Source organism: Urtica dioica, chromosome 3, assembly GCF_054948205.1.
Source record: "Urtica dioica subsp. dioica isolate 48M chromosome 3, U.dioica_male_clone48M_v1_H2, whole genome shotgun sequence".
NCBI lineage: Eukaryota > Viridiplantae > Streptophyta > Magnoliopsida > Rosales > Urticaceae > Urtica > Urtica dioica.
The window spans coordinates 49,756,878-49,778,318 of NC_142758.1; the positions used below are offsets into that span (position 1 = coordinate 49,756,878).

The following is a 21,441-nucleotide window of genomic DNA, read 5'->3' on the forward strand; positions in this document are numbered from 1 at the left end:
TTATTTGATTGTATTAGGGTTATATACCCAGATTATTGTATTTCCTCTTCATGAATCATCATCCAGACTCTATTTTCTCTCTAAATATCTAAATCTCGAGGAATGTCGTATCAAGTCTTCGCTGGATCGAGAGAATGAGTTCTCCGTTGATAGATCTTCTGATTCTGTCATGGAAGTACAGAAAAGGAATCAGAACGTGCAATCGAAAAATGAGAGAAAGAAAAATCTAGCATCAGTTAGAGATTTAACAGCGTCGTAGATCCAATTTTCGTCGAGGTTTTTTGTGTCATTGAAGAGACGAGAAACGAATCTTAAAATTGGGATGAAACGAAAACCTAATCTCAAAAAATATTGCAGAAAATATGCTCTGATATCATATTGTAATTCTAAATTTTAGAGAATGAAAACAAATTGGGGAAGATGAAGCTGTGTTCTCTGAATGAGAGTGGAAGAATTGTATTGAATCGTTTCATTGAATGAAAATCGTACAAGATTTCAGCTATATATATAGTTGTGAATCAGACTAAACAAAACGATACACAAAGGAGTAAAACTGAAAAGATATAAACGACATACCGTTTGTGTAAATAACAAACAAAAAGCTATTAAACGACATTAGCAGAACAAAGCTGAAAATCAGAATAACAAAGAAAAACAAGCGAGTTTCTTGAAGTTCCAAGATTTTCCATATAAAAAATAAAAATGGACATAGTCTTTTGCCTTCATTCAACAATTTCTTATTTGAGGGAAACACGTTTTTGACACTCAATTTATAAATAAATAAAAATTAAGCAAGACACAATTAGTAAGATAATTTTCAGTTTACCACATACAAACACTTATTGGACCCAGATTTTTTTTTTCTTTACATAATCGGAAGAAAACAAACCGGTCTAAAGTAGTACAATAAACAAACCAAGGTTTGAAATGCTTGATGTCTTTTCGATGGTCCCATATTACATAAATTTTCAAGACCGACGGACAAACTGATTCAAAAACTGATGTAAAATGGAAAATTATTAACACTTTTACAAAACGACAAAAAAAGATAAGAAAAACGACAATCATGCAATCACCGGATGAACACGTGAATGAGTCGCATAGGCTCGGCCATTTGCAAAGTAATCTCAAACTGACATTTAATATAATGACGATAAACTGATTACATTGATGGAAAATTGAAAAATATAGATACTTCAGAAAACGACAAAAGCCTGAAAACGACAAAAGCCTAAAAACGACGACAAACTAATGAAAGCACCGGATAGGCACGGGAATGAGCCGCAAAGGCTCACCATTTGCAAGGAAGTCCCAAACTTACATTTAACTGAATAATGAAAAACTGATTAAATGGATAGAAAATGAAAAAATTGGGAACTTTAGGAAAACGACAAAGACTTAAAAACGACGACAAAAATGCAAACTAATGGAAGATAAGCACGGGAATGAGTCGCAAAGGCTCGGCCATTTGCTATGTAATCCCAAACTGACATTTAACAGAATATCGACAAACTGATTAACTTGATGGAAAAAAAAAAACAAAAAAAACAAAAAAACAAAAAACCATAGATACTACAGAAAACGACAAAAAACGACAAAAAACCTAAAAACGACGACAAAAACAACACACTAATTAAATCACCGGATAAGCGCGGAATGAGCCGCAAAGGCTCGCCATTTGCAAGGAAATCCCAAACTGACATTTAACAGAATAACGACAAACTGACTAAATTGATGGGAAAATGGAAAAATATAGTTACTTTAGAAAAACGACAACAACAAAAACGACGAAAAAAACGACAAACTAATGAAATCACCGGACAGGCACGGGAACGAGTCGCAAAGGCTCGGCCATTTGCAATGTAATCCCAAACTTCTCGTCCATGTTCATCGTCTCAGGTGTGACGTGGCTCTCAAGCTTCCATTCAAAGCCGTGAATCAGCGAACCCAACATCAAGTGAAGCATCCTCGTCGCCAACGGTAACCCGGGGCAGATTCTCCGACCGCCGCCGAACGGAACGAGCTCGAAATCCGGTCCCCGAAAGTCAACGCTCGAGCCCAGAAACCTCTCGGGGACGAACTCGCTAGGGTTTTCCCACACGCTCGGGTCTCTCGAGATAGCCCACGCGTTGACCAAGATCTGCGACCCTTTCGGGATCGTGTAACGGCTATTTATTTCCACGTCGACGCTTGCTTGGCGGGGAAGCATCAGAGGGACCGCGGGGTGTAATCGGAGGGTCTCTTTGACCACGGCTTGTAAGTAAGGAAGGCGATCGATGTCCGATTCGTTGACTTCGTTTCCTTTTCCGATCACTCGGTTGACTTCTTCTTTGACTTTCGACATCGCTTTAGGGGCTCGGAGAAGCTCGGCCATTGACCACTCTAATGTCGACGATGTCGTTTCTGTTCCCGCGCAAAACAGTTCCTGTAATTGTAATAATTTCCCAGTGTTTTTATTTCAATAAGTTGATTTAATTTATGCTAAATTTAGTTGGGGCACGTATATAAGTAACTTATGAAGAAATCAATGTATAGATATAACTCTTCGAAATTATGCTAAAAGTACTGTAGGAAATTAATTATATTGGCACTATTGTCAATGAGTAAAAATAAAAATAAATCTAGAAAAATAAGCAGCCATAGACTTAATGGGAAACCTTGACTTTTTATATTTCGAATTATTAAATTATTATGTTCAGAAGAATACTTAATATTTACCTAATATGTTAAATACTCTGACTACATTGTCTATGAGTTGTCTGATTACAAAAAAAAACGTGTAATAAAATAGTTTTACAATAATTGAAATGAATTATCTGAAAAACGTAAAAATATAAATGTAATGTGAACAAAGTTAATATTAAAACCTTACCAAATCCAAATATTTTACCTAATATTATAAATACTCTGACAACATTGGCATCGTTTGACATAACTTTGTTTAAAAAAAAAAATACGTTTTTAGATTCAGTTTTTGAAAGAAAAAAAAACTGTTTTTTTTCAAAAATTGATATGTGTTTGGTTAACTGTTTATAAAACAGCTGTTGCTGATAACAAAAACTGATTTTGCGTTTGGTAAAATAAATATATTATAGCAAAAAAACTAAAATAGACATGTTTTTAAAAATTAAATAATATAAAAGACAAGAAGAACTAATATAATGTCAATGTGTAAATATAATTGTTCATCTTTTATGCTAACCAAACTTTGGGACATGTATACAGATTATAACATTTTTGTTTGCTTTGCTCATAGAAGAGAGAACATGTAATTGTGCAGGCTGATTAAAAATAAAAAACATGACAATATAAAAGGGGTGAGTAAAGAAAAGTCAAGGAGTGGCAAAGTAGTGAATGTGGAGTTTTTGGAAAGTGAGATGATGGATAAGGACAAGGACAAGGACGTGTGTACTGTCAAATTTCCAAGGAATTAAGAAGCAAAGGACAATCATGTGAGGATATTCAAGTAATTTTATATCAGATACAAAAACGATTTTAACAAAAGCTAACATTCTTAGCTTTTTGGACTTACGTACAAATCGTTTTTGAAGTTTTTTCTAAAAATTGTTTTACCAAACACAAACAAACAGTTTAGTTTTTTCTAAAACAAAAACAATTATTAATAATCTGTACCAAACAGGGCCATTGTCTACGACTTGTCTGATTTTTGAAATAAATGTAATAAAAATAAATTTAACAATATCTAGATTATTAATACATGGTCATTAATTACTTAAAATAACTATCTGAAACGAAAAAAATATATATGTAATGTAATGTGAACAAATTAATATAGTTAGCATGTATTAGCTAGATTTAATAATAATAAAAATATTGCACATTATTTAACATAAAAATCACTAAAGTTGCATATATATATATATATATATATATATATATATATATATCATGTGGATATATTTTATTAGTCATAAAAAAAAAAAAAAAATACCATACCACTAACAAGTGATCAATCAAATTTCTGTCAAGTTGACCATCTTCTTTGCCGATCATGCCAATGAGAACGTCCAAAACGTCATTTTCCTGGGCTTGATGATGATCTTTACCGTTCTCTTCTCTAACCCTAAATCTCTGAGTTATGATTCGGTCAAACAAGTCAATGATCTTCCCGAAATGCCCAGTGGCTCTTCTCTTGATGCCTTGCGGGTCAAGCCACCTCAGCAACGGGAAATAGTCCGCCACGTTCGTCTCTCCCACAACCGCCATCAGCTTCCAAACAACCTCCTTAATCTCCGCCGCCACGTCATCATCACTAGATCCGGATTTCGAATTACTTCCCGCCAAATCCTCGGAGAAGAAAGTCGTGGAAAGCAAGCTCAGAGAAGCCCTAGAAAAATAAAATTAAAATTAAAATTTTTGCATAATACTATAATAGTTGGAAAAAAAAAAAAAAAAACTTTATACCTAAAAGCGGCTTTTCCAATCTCAACGGCCTCGCAACGGCTCTGGTGAAACCGAACCTCGTCCAAGAGCTCTTCCACTTTCTTGCGGCGCAAGCCACTGTTGGAGTCCAGGGCTGTCTTGGAGAACAAGCGCGAGTTGCAGATCCTTCTGATATTCCGCCACGTGGCGGAGATCGGAATCCAGGCCGGTCCGTACAGCGAGTGATCGTGGGCTCGAACGGACTCGGGGATCGTTCGGTGTTTCGACAAGGACTGGTCGTGGGTCTGGAGAATCTCTTTGGCCATGGCCGGAGAAGAGACCACGATCGTCGTGACTCGGCCGAGTCTCAGGCTCAGAATCGGTCCGTAGATTTTGGAGAGCTCGGCGAGAGATCTGTGTGGCTTATCGCCGAGCTCCAACAGGTTTCCGATTATCGGTAATGGCTTCGGTCCCGGCGGAAGATTTTTGGTCTTTTCAGTGAAGGTTTTAACGAAGAAAAAAACGAAAAGCGGAAGAAGAAGAAGAGGGTAAAGAAAATTTGTGAATAAGAGCTCTGTCATATTTTTCGATCTCTTCTGATTTTTTTTTTTCTATCTTTCTTGGATACTATGGATATATCCTTCTTATAAGCACGATATATTATATTGCACTTATTATATATGTAGGTGATATATCATATACTTGTCGGTAAATAAAGTTGTGATGTAGATACATGAAGGGATGGCTAAAGCTAAACACATACTTTAAGTCACACTCACAATATATTTAAAAAGAATGTCTGTTTCCGTGTATGATTTGAAAATCTATTAAAAAAAATAATAATAATAAAAAAAAGAAGAAGCTAACAGTATGACTTTTTTTTTTTAGTTTTGTTAATCTTTTCTTTCCCCCTAGAATTTTATTAGTTTTGGTTTTGGTGTAGTCTTCCTAAAAAAGTTTTAAAAACGATATATATATATATATATATATATATATATATATATATATTTATTATATATATACAGTGGCGGACCCAGAATTTCACCGAGGGGCCGAATTTCACATTATATATACATTGTATATATATGAAGTCAAAGTCCATGGCTGTAATTATACACATGGGACCACATATTATACATATTACGTGCAAAACATATATATAATAAAAAACATTATATGGATACTAAACCCAAAACATTATTATACATATTATGTTCAACAAAAAAATAAATTATCAATACGTATAAATACGTACTAAATCTATAGATATTATATAGAATATATTTTTCAAGTTTCAAAATTTAAAAGATACATATATATAATTATGTATTATATTTTTAGTATATTTTGCCACATTATTTTCGTTCGGTTTTTCGTCGGCACATCGGTTTTCCATCGATAACGGCATTTGAAAACGGCATTTCACTTTCCTTTTTCCACAATTTTTCCGTTCGATTTTTCATCAGCGTGACGATTTTTCGTAAATCAAGAGACTCGAAACGGCAATGAAAACGACATTTTTTCCTTGCTTTTGACTAATGGACTGTTTTTGTTGAACCCGTTATTTTGAAATGAAATATTTCACTATGGGGAGTTAGATATTTTATACATCAGCAACTTTCATGTTTTGTTTTGCGTTTCTACAGATTTCCCCCACTCAAATTTACAAAATCATAAGTTAAGAACTATAAAATAAGGCCTTTTTTAAAAATAAAAATTGCTTTGGGAAGCTAACCAATTTAAAAATATTATCCATAGTTACAAAGTATTACACTAAATTTGAGTATGATATTTGTTGCTATTATCTCAATCAAGATCTCAATTAAAAAAAATGTTTAATAAATATGTCAAATCTTACAAAGTTTGTCCCTAAATTAAAAAACATCCTTTCTGACATGACAGACCACAATATTCAAGGACCTAGCCTAGCTTCTCATTATGATCTATTGAAAAAAAAAAACGTGTAATAACAAATAAGCAATTATTTCATTGCTTGATATTCTCAAGATTATAATCATGATGTATTTGATATTTTTTTTATTTACTTTTTATATATATTTGGAATTTTCGTGACAATCTCAAAGAAAAAATGTATGAGACATGGCATTTATTTCAAAGGTTTCAAATGCCGTTTCGAGTCTCTTGATTTACAGAAAATTGATACGCCGACAAAAATCGAACAGAAAAAATGTGAAAAAAGGCAATTGATATGCCGTTTTTGATGGAAAACCGACAAACCAACGGAAAATCGAACGGAAAAAAAAATGTGGCATAATATATTAAAAATATACATATATACATATATATATATATATATATATATATATCTTCCATTTTAAATTTGTAAAATATATGGTACTTAATATATTAATATATGTATGATATTTATTTTAAAAGTTTATGACAATGTATATTATATTTTTAAGATTTTAATTATATGTATGTCTAATGTATTTATTTTTTGACACAATGTATATATTCCTTTACATATTTTATTTATAGCTATGTATATAATACTAATGCACATAAAAAATGAGAAAATAATTGAAGATACACGTTAATAGATAGGATTGATCCATCAACATTATATATAATTGTGTACATGTATAATATAATTTATTTCTGATGACATTTTATATTTACTAGAAAATATTCTCTCCCAACCAAGGAACAAAATGCCGTGGAAATTCCCGGAAATTCGCCTGGAAATTCCATTTCCACGGGTCAGCGGCCGACGGAAGTAGAAAATGCCGTTTCCACGTTAGATGTCGTTGGAAATTCGAGGAAACGACATTTCGTTTACGTCGTTTTATGCCGCTACATGTCGTCCAAATTTGTGTATAAAAGCATCCTCATTTCCAGGAATTTCGAAGAAACTCGAAGGAAAAGAAAAAAAAAAACGACACGGGCTGGGAAGGAGGCTACTCGGCTGTCGGAGAAATTCCACGTCCATCGGCGAATTTCCATCATTTCCGTCACGGCGAAGGTATAATTCAACAATATGTCGGCGAATTTCCAGGAATTTCCAAGGAATTTCCAAAACCTAGATTCTGAAACTTGAACCTTCAATTTCTTGAGTAATATGATTTTTTTTCATGTAATCCTCTTCATGAAAGTTGTTTGTAATGTGACGATCTATGATATATATTTTTTCCAGATTTTTTGGTTAAATTCCGGCGAACCTTGAAATTTTCCGGCGAAACACCATTTTTTCCGGCGAACCTTGAGTTTTTCCGGCGACTGAAAAAACCGAATTTGATGTTTTATTTCTGTTTTTAAGTAAGTAAGGTTTTGTGTTTACTTTTTATCTTGTATATGCTATAAATGAAATTATTTAAGACTTAAGTGTATGAATTTATTGATATATTGAAATTGTTACGTTTTGAATTGAAATGAAATTAGTTTGAATTTGAATAGAAATTTTTGACATGTTGAAATATATTTGTTGCATGTTTAAATTAGATTATGAATTGAAATTGTTACGTTTTGAATTGAAATTAAATTAGTTTGAACTTTGAATATGAATTTATTGATATATTGAAATTGTTACGTTTTGAATTGAAATGAAATTAGTTTGAATTTGAATAGAAATTTTTGACATGTTGAAATATATTTGTTGCATGTTTAAATTAGATTATGAATTGAAATTGTTACGTTTTGAATTGAAATTAAATTAGTTTGAACTTTGAATAGAATTTATTGATATCTTGAAATAAATTTGTTGACATGTTTAAATTAGATTATGAATTGAAATTGTTACGTTTTGAATTGAATTGAAATGAGTTTGAATATAAGTTGTTGATATGTTGAAATAAATTTGTTGACACGTTTAAAGAAATTTGTTGACATGGTGAAAGAAATTTGTTGACATATTGAAATGAATGTAGTTTGATACTTTGATTAGAATTTTTTGACAAGTTGAAATTGGATTGAAATGTTGAATTCAATATGCAGGTATATCGAAGATGAGCGAGGAAGGAGTTCGTAAGCATTGCACCCCAGGTGCAACAAACCCGTTCCACTTCACGTGCAATTATTGTGGGCACGCTACCAGGGGAGGGGGAATCACACGGATGAAGTTACACTTAAGTGGAAACGATCCGAAGAAAAACGTGAAGGCATGTACGAGTGTTCCTTCACAAGTACGCACGGAGATGTTAGCGTTACAAGAGGCGACGGTCCAAAAGAAGAAAAACAAGGGCGTCCTTCAAGAAACCGTAGACGACCACGTGGCCGGACGCTTCGGTCCGACTCACGTAGAGCTTGACCCCGACCAACAATACGAACGTGATATGATGCAAGCTCTTAAAAGAAGCCGTCAAGAGACACAGCCGGATGCTTGTAGATCCGGCCCAGGTGGGGGTTCAGGGATTTCACCACCACCTCATTTTCGGCCAGAGAGTGGACGACAACCTACGATCCCGGAAATCACGAATCCTAAATTTAAAGAGCGTCTAGGAACAGCTGTTAGCAGCTACGTCATCCACGAGAACATCCCAGCCGCCAAAGTGAAGTCGCCGCATTTTCGACACATGATCAATGAAGCTGTGGCAGTTGGTAAGTCTCGTGTAATTGAATTTTTGAACTACCGGTTTTAATTTGACAAGTATTGTGGTGTCTAACTGTACTATCATTTCAAACTTTACAGGTCCAGGTATTCCGCTTCCGACTCCGTATGAGATTTATAACACGTACCTGAAAGCAGAGGTTGCATACGTCAAGAAGTACATCGATCAGCAACGGGAAGTGTGGAAGGAATATGGTTGCACCATAATGTCGGACGGATGGACGGGACCTACGCGTTTAAGCATCATAAATGTTATGGTGTACTCGGCGGGTAAGACTGTTTTTTTGAAGTCAGTTGATGCGTCAGATGAGATCAAGAACTATTTGTACATCTATAAGATTCTGTCGCCCATTGTGAAAGAAGTCGGTGAACACAATGTTGTTCAGATTATCACTGATAATGGTTCGGCTTACAAGAAGCCGGATTGAAACTCTCTCGTCGATATAATCTGTACTGGACTCCGTGCGCCGCACATTGTATTGACTTGATGCTAGAGGACGTTGGAAAACGAGCGACTGTCGCCGATGTTGTTAAGAATTGTAGAGACATCACGAAGTTCATCTACAATCACGGGATTGTCCTCTCGAAGATGCGAGAAGAAGGACAAGGAGAGCTAATCCGTCCCGGTCCGACGAGATTCGCCACGAACTACTTGGCCCTAACGAGTCTCAAGAGCAGTCGACCGAGGTTGAAAAAGATGTTCACGTCGGATTGGTGGGACCAATGTTCCTTACGTCAAACTGCACCTGGGCAGTTTGTGGAGTCAAAAGTATTGGACAGTAACTTTTGGCTCCATATTGATAGCGTGTGCAAGGTGTTCGAACCTATGTACTCTGCTCTGCGTCTCGTTGATACAGAAGTTGTTCCCACGATGGGCTTGCTGTACCACGTCTTCGATTTAATGAAAAAGAAGTTGGAAAGCATCCCAAACAAGCAATGGGTGGTTGACATTGCGGTTCAGAGATGGAATAAACAACTTGACCATCCGTTGCACCAAGCAGGTATTACTCATTTCACTTATTCTTTGTGAACATCGTTGTATAATTTTTAATTTTTATATGTGATTATTTATCTTGTAGCTCACTACCTAAACCCAAAATTCCAATACAATCCGGAGATCGCCAAGGCACCCGAACATCTTACGGCGGTTACAAAAGTGTTTGAGCGGCTATTCCCCAACGATGACTGCGGCGACATCGGGAATGAGCTTTTAAAATTCCGCGACGCGAAAGGCATGTTCGGTAATAAATCCGCAATAGCGGGAAGGACGAAGATGGCTTCCGGTAAGAACTATTTCTAATTCCCGATGTTCATATCATAGTGTCATATTTACGGAGTTTCTTCATTTTGTTAGGAGAATGGTGGGCGATGTTTGGAATTCAAACCCCCACGTTGAGAAAGTTGGCGATGAGAATCCTTTCTCAGACCGCATCATCATCGGCGTGCGAGCGAAATTGGAGCACGTTTGCACTTGTCCACACTAAGCAGCGAAACCGACTGGCGTATAAGCGACTTGAGGAACTCGTCTTTTGTAGCTACAATATGAAGCTCCAATTACGAGATATCCAAAACGACGCCGTCGAGAGGAAGGATCCGTTGGATATGATCCAAAGATCAATGGAGATAATGGGCGACAATGTCGACGATGATGAACTCCTACAATGGATCCGTCCAGTTCACCTCGACGATGAACACCGGAACCCCGACCCAAACGTCGCCTCACAGGCCCGGGCGGAAGGTGTTAATGTCGACACCGTCTTGAGCGAAGACGTCGGTCATACTTCGCATGGATCATCAGACGATGGACGTGGTCCTAACGACGGTGACGATAGTGGAGACGGTGGTGACGGTGGCCGTTATCCAGCTAGTCAAGACGTTGGTGGTGGTGGTGGTGGTAGTGGTGGTGGTGGTGGTAGCCAACATTACGAGCCGTGGACTATGGAGCAAGGTTATCAACCCACGCAAGATTCTGATCACGGGTCACGACGTCAAAGATCTGACAGGTTAGTGTATTCGCATTTATTCATGTCGGAGTTCACAAACAATGTACGTATGATGAATATGGAAAGTAATATATTACATGCTTAACAGACCCGGAGAGTACTTTGACTTTGAGACCGGATCCTATTACGGTGGAGGAACACAGAGAGCGCCCACGCATTACATGTCTTCTGGTAGTGAATACGGCGGTGACTTCCAGCAAGGATATGGAGCGTACATGTCATCTGGCAGTGAATACGGCGTCGATCACTTGATGTCTCAGTTCGACACAATGTCATTCACCACGTCAGACACACAGAGTGACGGTTCGTATACTTGTCCTTCCTACCACTATCCTAACCCGATAGGAGTGCCACAGCCACAGGTGAATTCGCAAGGACGTGGACGTCGTATGTACGGTGTACGCGTAGATCGGTTCGGTGCCGAGCACATCATAGCATGTGCACCGGGATGCCCACTGATAAGTACAGCTGTGGGGTACGATCAAGCCGACTACGACAGACATGTTCAAAACTTCCAACAATCGTACCAAGGAAATTTCACTTGGTCTCAGTACTGCGAGCTTCAAGAAAACCAACCGAGTTTTATCCAACCGGGACGTCCATCGGGATTCTATTGATACATTTTTTTTTTATATTGTAACTATATGGTTGTGAAACATATTTATTTCATGAACAAATAGAACATTTATGCTAGATATGTATGATTTGAAGTGTTTTAAATTTGAACTACATTTAAAAATATATATATTTATGTGTTTGTTTCGCCACATTATTTCCGTTCGGTTTTCCGTCGGCACGTCGAATTTCCATGGAAATCGGCATTTTAAAACGGCATTTTACTTGCCCATTTCCACACTATTTCCGTTCGAAATTCCATCGGCATGACGAATTTCCGTAAATCAGGAGGCTCGAAACGGCAACGAAATCGGCATTTTTTTCCTTGCTCCCAACACTGTTCGACAAAGACAAATTCTTCTATAACGTATATATATAAAATAAAAATAAACTATTGAGGCATAAGCACTAGGGGGCACTTTTACCTTATCTCGGGGGCATGTAAACATTGAATTAAAAAAAGGATAATAAGCATATCTCTCTCTCTCTCTCTCTCCTTCTTCTCCTTTTGTAACTTCTTCTTTCTGTAACTTCGATTTTTTTAAATAGATCTCGCCGATTTTCTCCGATCGCCGGCGATATTTTGTGAAAATCACCTTAAGCTTGTCCGATTGTCGCCGACTAGCAACGAAACTCGCCGAAATTCAAACGAAAAAAGTGGAAAAACGACATCAAGTCTTTCTCCCGCCGTTGGCTGTCCGAAAACGGCTTTGCCGACGATTGTCGGGGAAAACCGCTAGCATTTAAATCCTTGATTTATTTCATGGAGAAAATATAACGTGACAAACTCCATCAGCATTCGAAATTAGGATAAGGGATGACTCACAAGGCTTAAAGACAATATTAATTGTTAATGCATTTTTTTTATTAACATTTATCAAACTCGTGTCGAATTGTGAGCTTGCAACGTGTATCGATTTTGGGTTGCGCACGTCGAATCTCTTATGATTATGAATTGATCGTAACGAATTGGAAATATTATGTGGCGTTACGACTGTGGTGGAGACTTTCGGGAACTCGCCATGAGTCGTGTTATTCGTCGTGCTCTTCCATTCCCTTAATTAGCTGAAAGAGAAAATACAAAGAGTGATATATAATGGAATGTTCATCTCATTAAACGAAGAACAAGATAATTAGATTTCTCAAGTCTATTTTTAAAGCTCTCCTTACCACAAATCCGTAGGATTTAGAATCACTAAATTTCGAATTCATATGAGGATGATATAGATTTTTGAAGTTTTGATTAAAAATAAAAAAAATAAAAAAAAACACACACACACCTATTTTATACGAATAACAAAATGAAAAATTCAAGTGTCACATCTTGGCTATTTTTCTTAAAATTTCTAAAGCTTTAGTTATATTCTAAACGTTAAGTTTATAAATACTTAATTAGTTATAAATTTTTATAAATAAATATACATTAAGCTGTCTTGAACTTTTAAAACAAAAAGAAAATCGCCCACCGTGGGGCTCGAACCCACGACCACAAGGTTAAGAGCCTTGCGCTCTACCAACTGAGCTAGACGGGCTTGTTGTATTTCTCATTACGCAAGAGTCAAATCAACATTTTGTATGTCTTATTTCTGGACAAGCTCTTAATCCAATACTGATGGTTAATGAACTGAGTGTTAATCTGAACTAAATTCTAATCATCATAAGAACGTATTAACGAATGCGGAAAAAAAAAAAAAAAAAAAAACATATTAACGAAGACTTGGGAGAAAATGAAGGTGATTATACTGTCCAATTACCGCGCAATTCTATTAAAGGCCGACATAATATATATCGAAGTTTTACAAGACACGTCATTTGTTATTTTAAATTCTTCTTCTATTTTGAAACTTAGTTATAGCCGGTGCTTTGAAGTCAAAGTCTTCGTCGCAACTATTCCGAGAAGTCGAAGTAATTGTTTGTTTGTATATATGATGAGTTTTTTTTTTCTTTTTGGTATATACTATATAGTATAGTCTTGAATTTTACGATTGTTAGAGTGCAAATATTTACAGCAAACTTTCAGCAAAGAAAATATAATTATAGTAAACTTAAATAATGAGTTAGTATGGCATCAGATATAAAACAATCAAACCCAAAGTCCCACATCTATAACACAATGCTTTTAAATCTTCGTTTTATACCTATAAACTCTTATTTACCTTAAACTGTCTTTTAAGTTCAAAAATCAGAAGATAGTTCTAAAGTTTGACCTAGTCAAACTCATTCAACGAAATTTGTCCAACCAGTTCGAGTGAGTATTTTATCATATTTGTATTTTCTATATTTAAGTGTATGACATTAATATTTAGAATACATTTTTATTTTTATTTTACTAGTTTGTCTTATTCTCACAGTTATTTGTAATATCATTGAACCATTCTCTTATTAGGCCTCGTTAAGTAATGGGAATCAAGATGATTATGCTAGTTTTTGCTTTGGAGCTTTGTTTTTTCAACCATGTTAAGTGCATAAGAGATTTAAACTCACCAGCCAAGACAATACAAGTATGTCTATGATTCTATTATCATTTTATGTAGCTATTTTGTATTTATCACATTAAAATAATAATAAAAAATAGCTAGAAACACATTTTCTTTTACTAATAATTACAGTGTTGATCTATCTCAGTACTTTGGAGATCTACACGATTGCGTGGAGTTCTTCGAACAACCAGCTTTCAATAATCCCTTATTGAAAAATCACACATTTGAAAACAAGGTTAATTGCTAGTTACTAAATAGTTTCATTTCAACATACATTAATTACACTAGTTACTTAATTGATATAAATATGTTTGACAGACGAGTTTAAAGTCTTTTCGCACCGATAATGAAGTGTATGACTCGATTGGGGTCATAGGGTTACCAGATGGAGGATGTCCAAATGGGACCGTTCCAGTTCGACGGATTAAAAATGAAGGTCGCGTAGAAAAATACAATCGCTCGATAAACGGTGAAATTGAGTATGTACGTAACTAAATTCATAGCATTTATACGTTTTTGTTAACAAGGGCATTTATACGTTACTAAATTCATAGCATTTTTACCCCTAATTTTTTTTATTTTTAGTTTTGTTAACATTGTTAGTAAAAAAAAAAAAAAAATAGTTTGCCCCTCCAATAAAAAAAAAAAAAAAAAATTACTCCCTTGAAGTTTTAAACAACTTTATATTTTTATCCTATATTTCCCTCTAAGTTGAAATTTTAGTTCCACCACCAACCTTAAAATGTATTTGTATCATGTACCCCCGTCGATCTTTTTAATACTTCTTTTTAAGTTTTTTTATATATATTTTTTTTAGTCCAAACTTTTATGGTTAATTTTTCTCATCTCGCCCCTCCTAAAAAAATTATTTTGCACTCTTAAATATTTAAAAAATTTATATTTTCATCATACATACCACTTGACCTTGATGTCAAATCATGAGTCTACATTGTTGACTACATTTCATTAAAGTAAATTATCCAATGTATGCAAATATTTATGTGAAGTGATAATACAGAGAGCTATTGTTCGAACGCAAAATTCTCCAAACAAGTACTATGGAGGTATGACCGACGTGAGTATTTATGACCCGAAGGTCTCTAGCCATCAACAAAGTTTTGGACTACTAGCTTTGGGAAATGGTCGTGAAAGAATGGAAGTTGGATGGATGGTGTGTTATATATACTTATATTTATATTGTATATAAAATATTATTTATATTTTTAAAACAAGAAATTATTCCAAAAGTTTAATGCTTTACTACACTTTTATGATAACAAATTTCATGAAAAATTGCATTTAATGACAAGTATGTCATTAAAAAAAACTTGTTTTTAAATATAAAATCATAGTAATAAAAATAGAATAAAACATTCCTGGGAAAAAGTCCTCCCATACATAAATCATAGATCATATGAAGAAAAAAAATTCGTAGCTTTTAAAAATTATAAACACATTGAATTTATCTTTAAATCAAATTAATTCATTTCTATATAGTATCCTTTACTATGTCCTTCTCTATCATCTTTCCTAATACCACAATAAGTAAATCTAATATATATTTTTTTCATAATAAAATAAATAAGTAGATGCCTTAAAATTCATGTAGATATATTATGATCTCACCAATATACTCCCGTGCTCATCAGGTGAACCCTATGATGTATCCTAATGATCCTCGGCCGCGTTTATATGTGTATACCGATGTAAGTCTTATACGAGTTGATGAACTTCTTTATTTTTAATTTTTTTTTAAATTATGGTAATATTTAATCACTCCCACATTTTTATACCATCCGTGCAGGGCAAAAATAAGTCTTGTTATGATTCAACTTGCAACCAATTTGTTCAGGTCAACCCTAGTATTCCTCTTGGTGTTATTCTCAGCCCTGTTTCTGTACCTGGCGTAGAAATTCATCCTCTTAGCGTTTATATTCATCGGGTACTACACTTCGCTTATCGTTATATTGTGCTCTAGCTAATTTGAATTATATTTTTTAATTAATTCGTGAATGAATTTTTTTAACAAAAATACAAAGCTTTATCTTGTATCTATTCCTTTAAACAGAATTAAATAACTATATGGCCAAATTTTGCTAAGGTTAGTAACTTAGGTAGAATTTAGGGATTTTAGAAAGTTATAAGACCTGTTTTTGATAGAGTGGTAAAAGAGAGAAATATAATTTCATAACTTAGAAGCTTTTTAAATTTTCCCAATTAATATTACCACCAATATGTATCTTTCGCTACTTTTTTTTTTTTTTATTTACTTAATTCCTTTACTTATAATCTAATTGCGACCTATATTATTGTAGTCGGAATTTTTCGATCAATGGTGGCTATCAATGGGACCAAAAAATGTAATAATTGGGTATTGGCCACGAGAGGTATTTACAGACTTGGCTAACTTTGCAACGCACGTCGAATGGGGTGGCAAAGTTAAGTGCATGTCGGTTCAGAGCTGTCCAGAGATGGGTTCGGGATTATTTCCGAAAGAGGATCCACTGTGGAGCGCGTACCATGGAAGTCCCATAACTGTTAACGCCGCCGGTCAATTAGAGTATCCTAAGGATACCATTGCTATTAATGATAACGCTCAATATTACAAGGCGGAGTACTACTATGGTCTCTTGCACAATCGCCTTGTGGGATTCGGAGGTCCGGGACCAAAAACTTAATTTACTTCATCTTTTTTATTTGTAATAATTTATTTCCTATATATATGTTTGTAAAAGATAATCATGGTCTATCTTTGAAATCTCATTTCTAACATTATGTCATCAATTATTTCCTATTTACATGCTCTCTCTCGTATGTATAGATAGAGAGAGACTTCATATTATAGACCTTATAAGTAGTACAATATCGTAATTGAACTCGTTATTTTAATAATATACGAAATTAGAATTTTAATCATTTTTTGGACAAAAATGACCCTAGACCCTAAACCCTAAACCCTAGAAGCATTTAAAACCGTGATATTTATCGTAAATGCTCGCAAACAATTGAAAATTATAGCAGATAATTACAAATAATTGGAAGTCATTGAAGTTAATAGCAACATCGACTCTTTTTGTAGTCATTGTTGACGAACACCATTTAAAACCTTTAACTTCTTGATTTTCATCGCAAACCATTGCAAAAAAAACTCTTGAAAAGTAAATGCTTGATAAAATATCTATATATACTAACACCTTTATAACTAATATGTTGCATATAAATATAAAATTTGAATATCTATATTAATGTCTTTGCCATAATATCCGGAGACTGAAATTAGCTACTTTTCAAATAATTAGATGTTCTTTTTTCTGTGGCCTCAATGAGAAAATATTTAACAGAAGATCTTTTGGATTACTGTTGATGAGGCAAGTAATGAAATCTCCTATATCCACATTAAATATTCATTTTTAAAGTTCGCTCTTCATATAGATATAACTTGATAATCATCATTTCATGATTTATTTTTAGTTTTAGTAATCATATACTGTAATAATTCTTATAAATAAATAATAAACAGGAAAAAAAAAACAAAAAAAACAACAACAACAACACAAAACAAAAAGAACCATCAATCATAATTTTCACATTAGTATACGAAAATCCAAACACATGAGAACGCAATCTGCCAAAATGATATGAATACATACTATTCCTCATACATGAAAAACTTAGCTAATGCATATAATAAACCTTTATCAACTGGATTCGATAAAATATATATATATATATATATATATATATATATAATAATAATAATTATTATTATTATTATTTACTATTTTTTTTGTTAACAAATTCATGATGAAAATGGAAATCTTATTCATGCATGTGTAAGATAGCTATACACTGATTGTTTTCCTGAATAAGTTTATACATTAATTTCTTTCTTCTCGTGATATTTGAAGAAAAAACCATGATTCTTTTTCCGTTACGTTTAATTTATAATTACGGATTATGACTATCAAATTTGGTTTTAATGACCAAAAAAAAAAAAAAATGCAAAGAGTTTGGGATTATTAAAAAAGGAAAGTGATTTTGAATTTTACATTTATTAGGCAGCAAATATGGTGCAAATTTGCTGCAACTTTAAATAGTGAGTTAATTTATAATCTCAAAAACAAAATTCAAAGATTCACTCTCGAACATATTTTTAAACTGATATCACATAGGAAAGTAATGAATCATTTCATATCTATAAAAAATAACATGTCCTATTACGTTTTTCAAGCCTATAAAAAAACGAAGCTTTATCTTTTATTCATTTGCACTTTTTTTTTTCAAGTTTAGGAGCGTTTTCTGCCTCATCAAATTGAACGGTCCAACACGCCTTGAAAATTTTCGATTCCAAGTAAGATTTATTTTATCAATTTTTTTAACTATATTTCCACATATGTACATGAATATCATAAAACTTCTTGTTTTCATATCATGTTTTATTAAAATCGTTTTCTTATTAGGTCAAAATCATGGGAGTGAAGATGATTATGCTATTTTTTATTTTCAAGCTTTATTTGTTCAATTGTGTCAAGTGTGAAGGACTTCCCAGGAAAAGTCTGAAATTGAAACAAAAGTCGGATATTGAAAAGAAGCTCAAGACGATACAAGTATGTTGTGTCTTTTTTTTTTTTTTTTTTAAATAATTACATAGAGTGATATGACAAATTAAATATACTTTTAAACGGTATTTCAAAGCTGTTCATCTTCTACTAATAATTATAATATGGATATATATGTTATAGTACTTTGGAGATCTGTACGATTGCGTGGAGTTCTTCAAACAACCGGCTTTCAATAATCCCCTATTGCAAAACCACACATTTCAATATCAGGTTTGTTAATCATCTATAGTTTTCATTTCAATACATTTCTTCACTTCAATATAATTCATTTTTTTAGGTACTTTAGACCCTATAAATAAGTAATTAATGTATCAAAATAAATTATTACCTTCCCAATATTTTATTTATCATTGCTTTAGTCAATAATTTTTCTTGTCACTAGAAAAAAAAAAAGTAAAATTAAATTTTTTGGCTATAAATATTACTATTGGCTATAAATATGCCAAAGGTTCAACCAAAATATGTGTGGTATAAATAACCACGCTCTTCAAAAGTGTACTATATAATTTTGTTATTTTAAGGGATTATGCAAAAATTACCATCATTTAAATTTTCCCCTTGATTTTTGTTTCTGGCTCCGGCCCTGAACATAAATATACTTGACACATAAGTACAAAATCGGTTTCCGCGTATGATTTATTTATTTATTTATTTTGAAATGTGGGCAGTATCATAAAGATTTTATTAAGAAGTCTCACTTACGACGGAGTAATACTTCGGTAGGGCTACCAGACGGAGGATGTCCAATAGGAACAGTTCCGATTCGAAGGACTAAAAAGGAAGATAATTTAGAAGGAGAGTATGTTAGTGATAATCTATCATATAGAGCCATGGTAGGGACGGCAAATTTCGGTGGAAATAAGTATGTCGGAGCTCGTACGAATCTGAGCATTTATGGCCCGAATGTCTCTCCTCGTCAACAAAGCTTCGGACTAATGGCCGTGGGAAACGGTCCCGAAAGAATCGAAGCTGGATGGATGGTACTTTTATATCTATACTATATATAAATATAATTATATGAAATATACTATATATACATGATATTTAGATAATATAATCCTAGCTTTTAAAATAATACAAAAAAGTGTACTTTTTTTTAATACATTACTATTTGTCTCTATACATTGGCATTGGCGGAGGCAAATGACCCCTGAACTTTTGAAAATTGTAATTTTGCCCCATTTTTTTATCGTTTTTATATTGTTAGTCTAAAATTGTGTGATCTTTTTAATCCGTCATTATCTCTATCATCTATACAATTGAACAAGAAATAGATATTTTTAATGTTATTTTTTTTATTTAAATCTTAGATTTAAGGTTCAAGAAGTACATAATGTGATCGTGTTACTATTCTCGTCGTCGTCTCAGGTGAATCCTAGTACGTATAAAGATCCCCGGCCGCGTTTATATGTATATACTGAGGTAAGATCTCATATGAGTTTGCAACATTTTTTTCTATCAATTTAGGTAATATCACAAAAAAAAAAAAAAAAAAAAAAAAAATCACTCTGACACTCTTTGTTTATCTCTCCTTTGCAGGTCAAATCTAAATCTTGTTATGATTTAAGTTGCGGCCAATTTGTTCAAGTCGACAAAAATATTCCTCTAGGTTTCGCTTTCAACTATGTTTCTATACCCGGTGTGGATCTTAAAGAAATAAACTTAAAAATTCAATGGGTAATATATTATTTGTGCTCTAGCTATTTTTAATCTGTGCTTACTCAATGAATATACTAAATCAACTAATTAGATATACAACAAAAATATGAAGGAAAAAAAATAACTAAGTAGTTATATACAACCAATTTTTTGCAAAACAGTTAGCAATTTTAGAAGATTTCTTTTCCTAAAAGCTCATTGTGATGGTGGCGAATTTATAACGTACATTAAGATATGCAGATAAAAAGAAAAGGGAAATATAATAGAATAATTTGAGAAGCTTTTTATATTCATTGATTAATATTAGCAAAAAAAAAAAAAAAAAAGCTAGTTTTTTTTTTACAAAAAATTAGCAAAATAGCGAACTTACGTTTGGATTTAGCAAAATAGCCAACGTTTCGTAAATCTTAGGTAAATAGCTACTGCATTTTATTTACAAGTGTATTTTTACAAAAATATCTATAAATAAGTTCAATTTTTTTTTTTTTGGTATTTATGGGTATTTTTGTAAATATACGCATGTAAATAAGCGTAAATAAGATGCAGTGACTATTTACCTAAGATTTACGAAATGTTGACTACTTTGGAAAAGCAAACATTTAAATTGACTATATACCTAATGGACATTTTTTCATGCTTATATTCTTAATACCACTATGTGTAATATTGTTTAGGTGGAATTTTTCGGAGAATGTTGGTGGTTAACATTTGGGCCCGATGACATGTTAATCGGGTATTGGCCACGAGTGGTATTTTCGGACTTGGTTGACTTTGCCACATATGTGGAATGGGGTGGCAAAGCCAAGGGCGCTTCGGGCGAGAAAGGTCCACAAATGGGGACCGGATTTTTCCCGAACGGAAGACTCGAGAACTCTTATCACATTAATCCCGAGACTCTCAACGCTGACTACAAATTTCATGATCCCCAAAACACCGTGGCTATTAATGATAATGTCCAATTCTATAAGGCTGTTGACTACGGTTCCGTGGGGAATATAAACCGCCTCGTGGAATTTGGAGGTCCGGGACCAACTTAATTAAAAAAAACAAAATTTAATTTATTCCTATGCTTGTGAGAAATAATCTTGGCCTATCTTTCAATATAATTTTCC

At 33.7% G+C, this 21,441-nt stretch overlaps 3 protein-coding genes and 1 non-coding gene across 4 annotated transcripts; 2 read left to right on the plus strand and 2 right to left on the minus strand.

The window, feature by feature from the left end:
• Positions 1 to 1,587: 1,587 nt before the first annotated feature.
• LOC149403527 (geraniol 8-hydroxylase-like) lies at positions 1,588 to 5,045 on the minus strand. The gene is made up of 3 exons (XM_089609249.1): positions 4,426 to 5,045; positions 3,958 to 4,348; positions 1,588 to 2,425 (listed from the first exon to the last, which is right to left on the minus strand). The coding sequence occupies exons 1-3, from the start codon at positions 4,962 to 4,964 to the stop codon at positions 1,814 to 1,816; spliced, it is 1,542 nt and encodes a 513-aa protein (XP_089465375.1). The 5' UTR covers positions 4,965 to 5,045; the 3' UTR covers positions 1,588 to 1,813.
• A 3,303-nt stretch (positions 5,046 to 8,348) lies between these two features.
• On the plus strand, positions 8,349 to 9,378 carry LOC149403528 (uncharacterized). Its single transcript, XM_089608712.1, has 2 exons — positions 8,349 to 8,940; positions 9,032 to 9,378. Exons 1-2 carry the CDS (start codon positions 8,349 to 8,351, stop codon positions 9,376 to 9,378), a joined length of 939 nt encoding a protein of 312 aa, XP_089464838.1.
• A 3,649-nt stretch (positions 9,379 to 13,027) lies between these two features.
• TRNAK-CUU (transfer RNA lysine (anticodon CUU)) lies at positions 13,028 to 13,100 on the minus strand. The gene has a single exon. It is a non-coding gene; the product is annotated as a tRNA-Lys (tRNA).
• Positions 13,101 to 19,500: 6,400 nt separating this feature from the next.
• On the plus strand, positions 19,501 to 21,366 carry LOC149403530 (uncharacterized). Its single transcript, XM_089608713.1, has 2 exons — positions 19,501 to 19,650; positions 21,004 to 21,366. The coding sequence occupies exons 1-2, from the start codon at positions 19,501 to 19,503 to the stop codon at positions 21,364 to 21,366; spliced, it is 513 nt and encodes a 170-aa protein (XP_089464839.1).
• Positions 21,367 to 21,441: the final 75 nt, after the last annotated feature.

Excerpts from the sequence above, each read along its gene's own strand:
- LOC149403530 (XM_089608713.1), top strand. The coding sequence starts at position 19,501 with ATGGTAGGGACGGCAAATTTCGGTGGAAATAAGTATGTCGGAGCTCGT. Across the intron at positions 19,651-21,003 it reads GAATCGAAGCTGGATGGATG|GTGGAATTTTTCGGAGAATG; the intron begins GTACTTTTATAT and ends AATATTGTTTAG.
- LOC149403527 (XM_089609249.1), bottom strand. The coding sequence starts at position 4,964 with ATGACAGAGCTCTTATTCACAAATTTTCTTTACCCTCTTCTTCTTCTT. Across the intron at positions 4,349-4,425 it reads ATTGGAAAAGCCGCTTTTAG|GGCTTCTCTGAGCTTGCTTT; the intron begins GTATAAAGTTTT and ends TTATTTTTCTAG. Across the intron at positions 2,426-3,957 it reads TGATTGATCACTTGTTAGTG|GAACTGTTTTGCGCGGGAAC; the intron begins GTATGGTATTTT and ends TTACAATTACAG.
- LOC149403528 (XM_089608712.1), top strand. The coding sequence starts at position 8,349 with ATGAGCGAGGAAGGAGTTCGTAAGCATTGCACCCCAGGTGCAACAAAC. Across the intron at positions 8,941-9,031 it reads CAATGAAGCTGTGGCAGTTG|GTCCAGGTATTCCGCTTCCG; the intron begins GTAAGTCTCGTG and ends CAAACTTTACAG.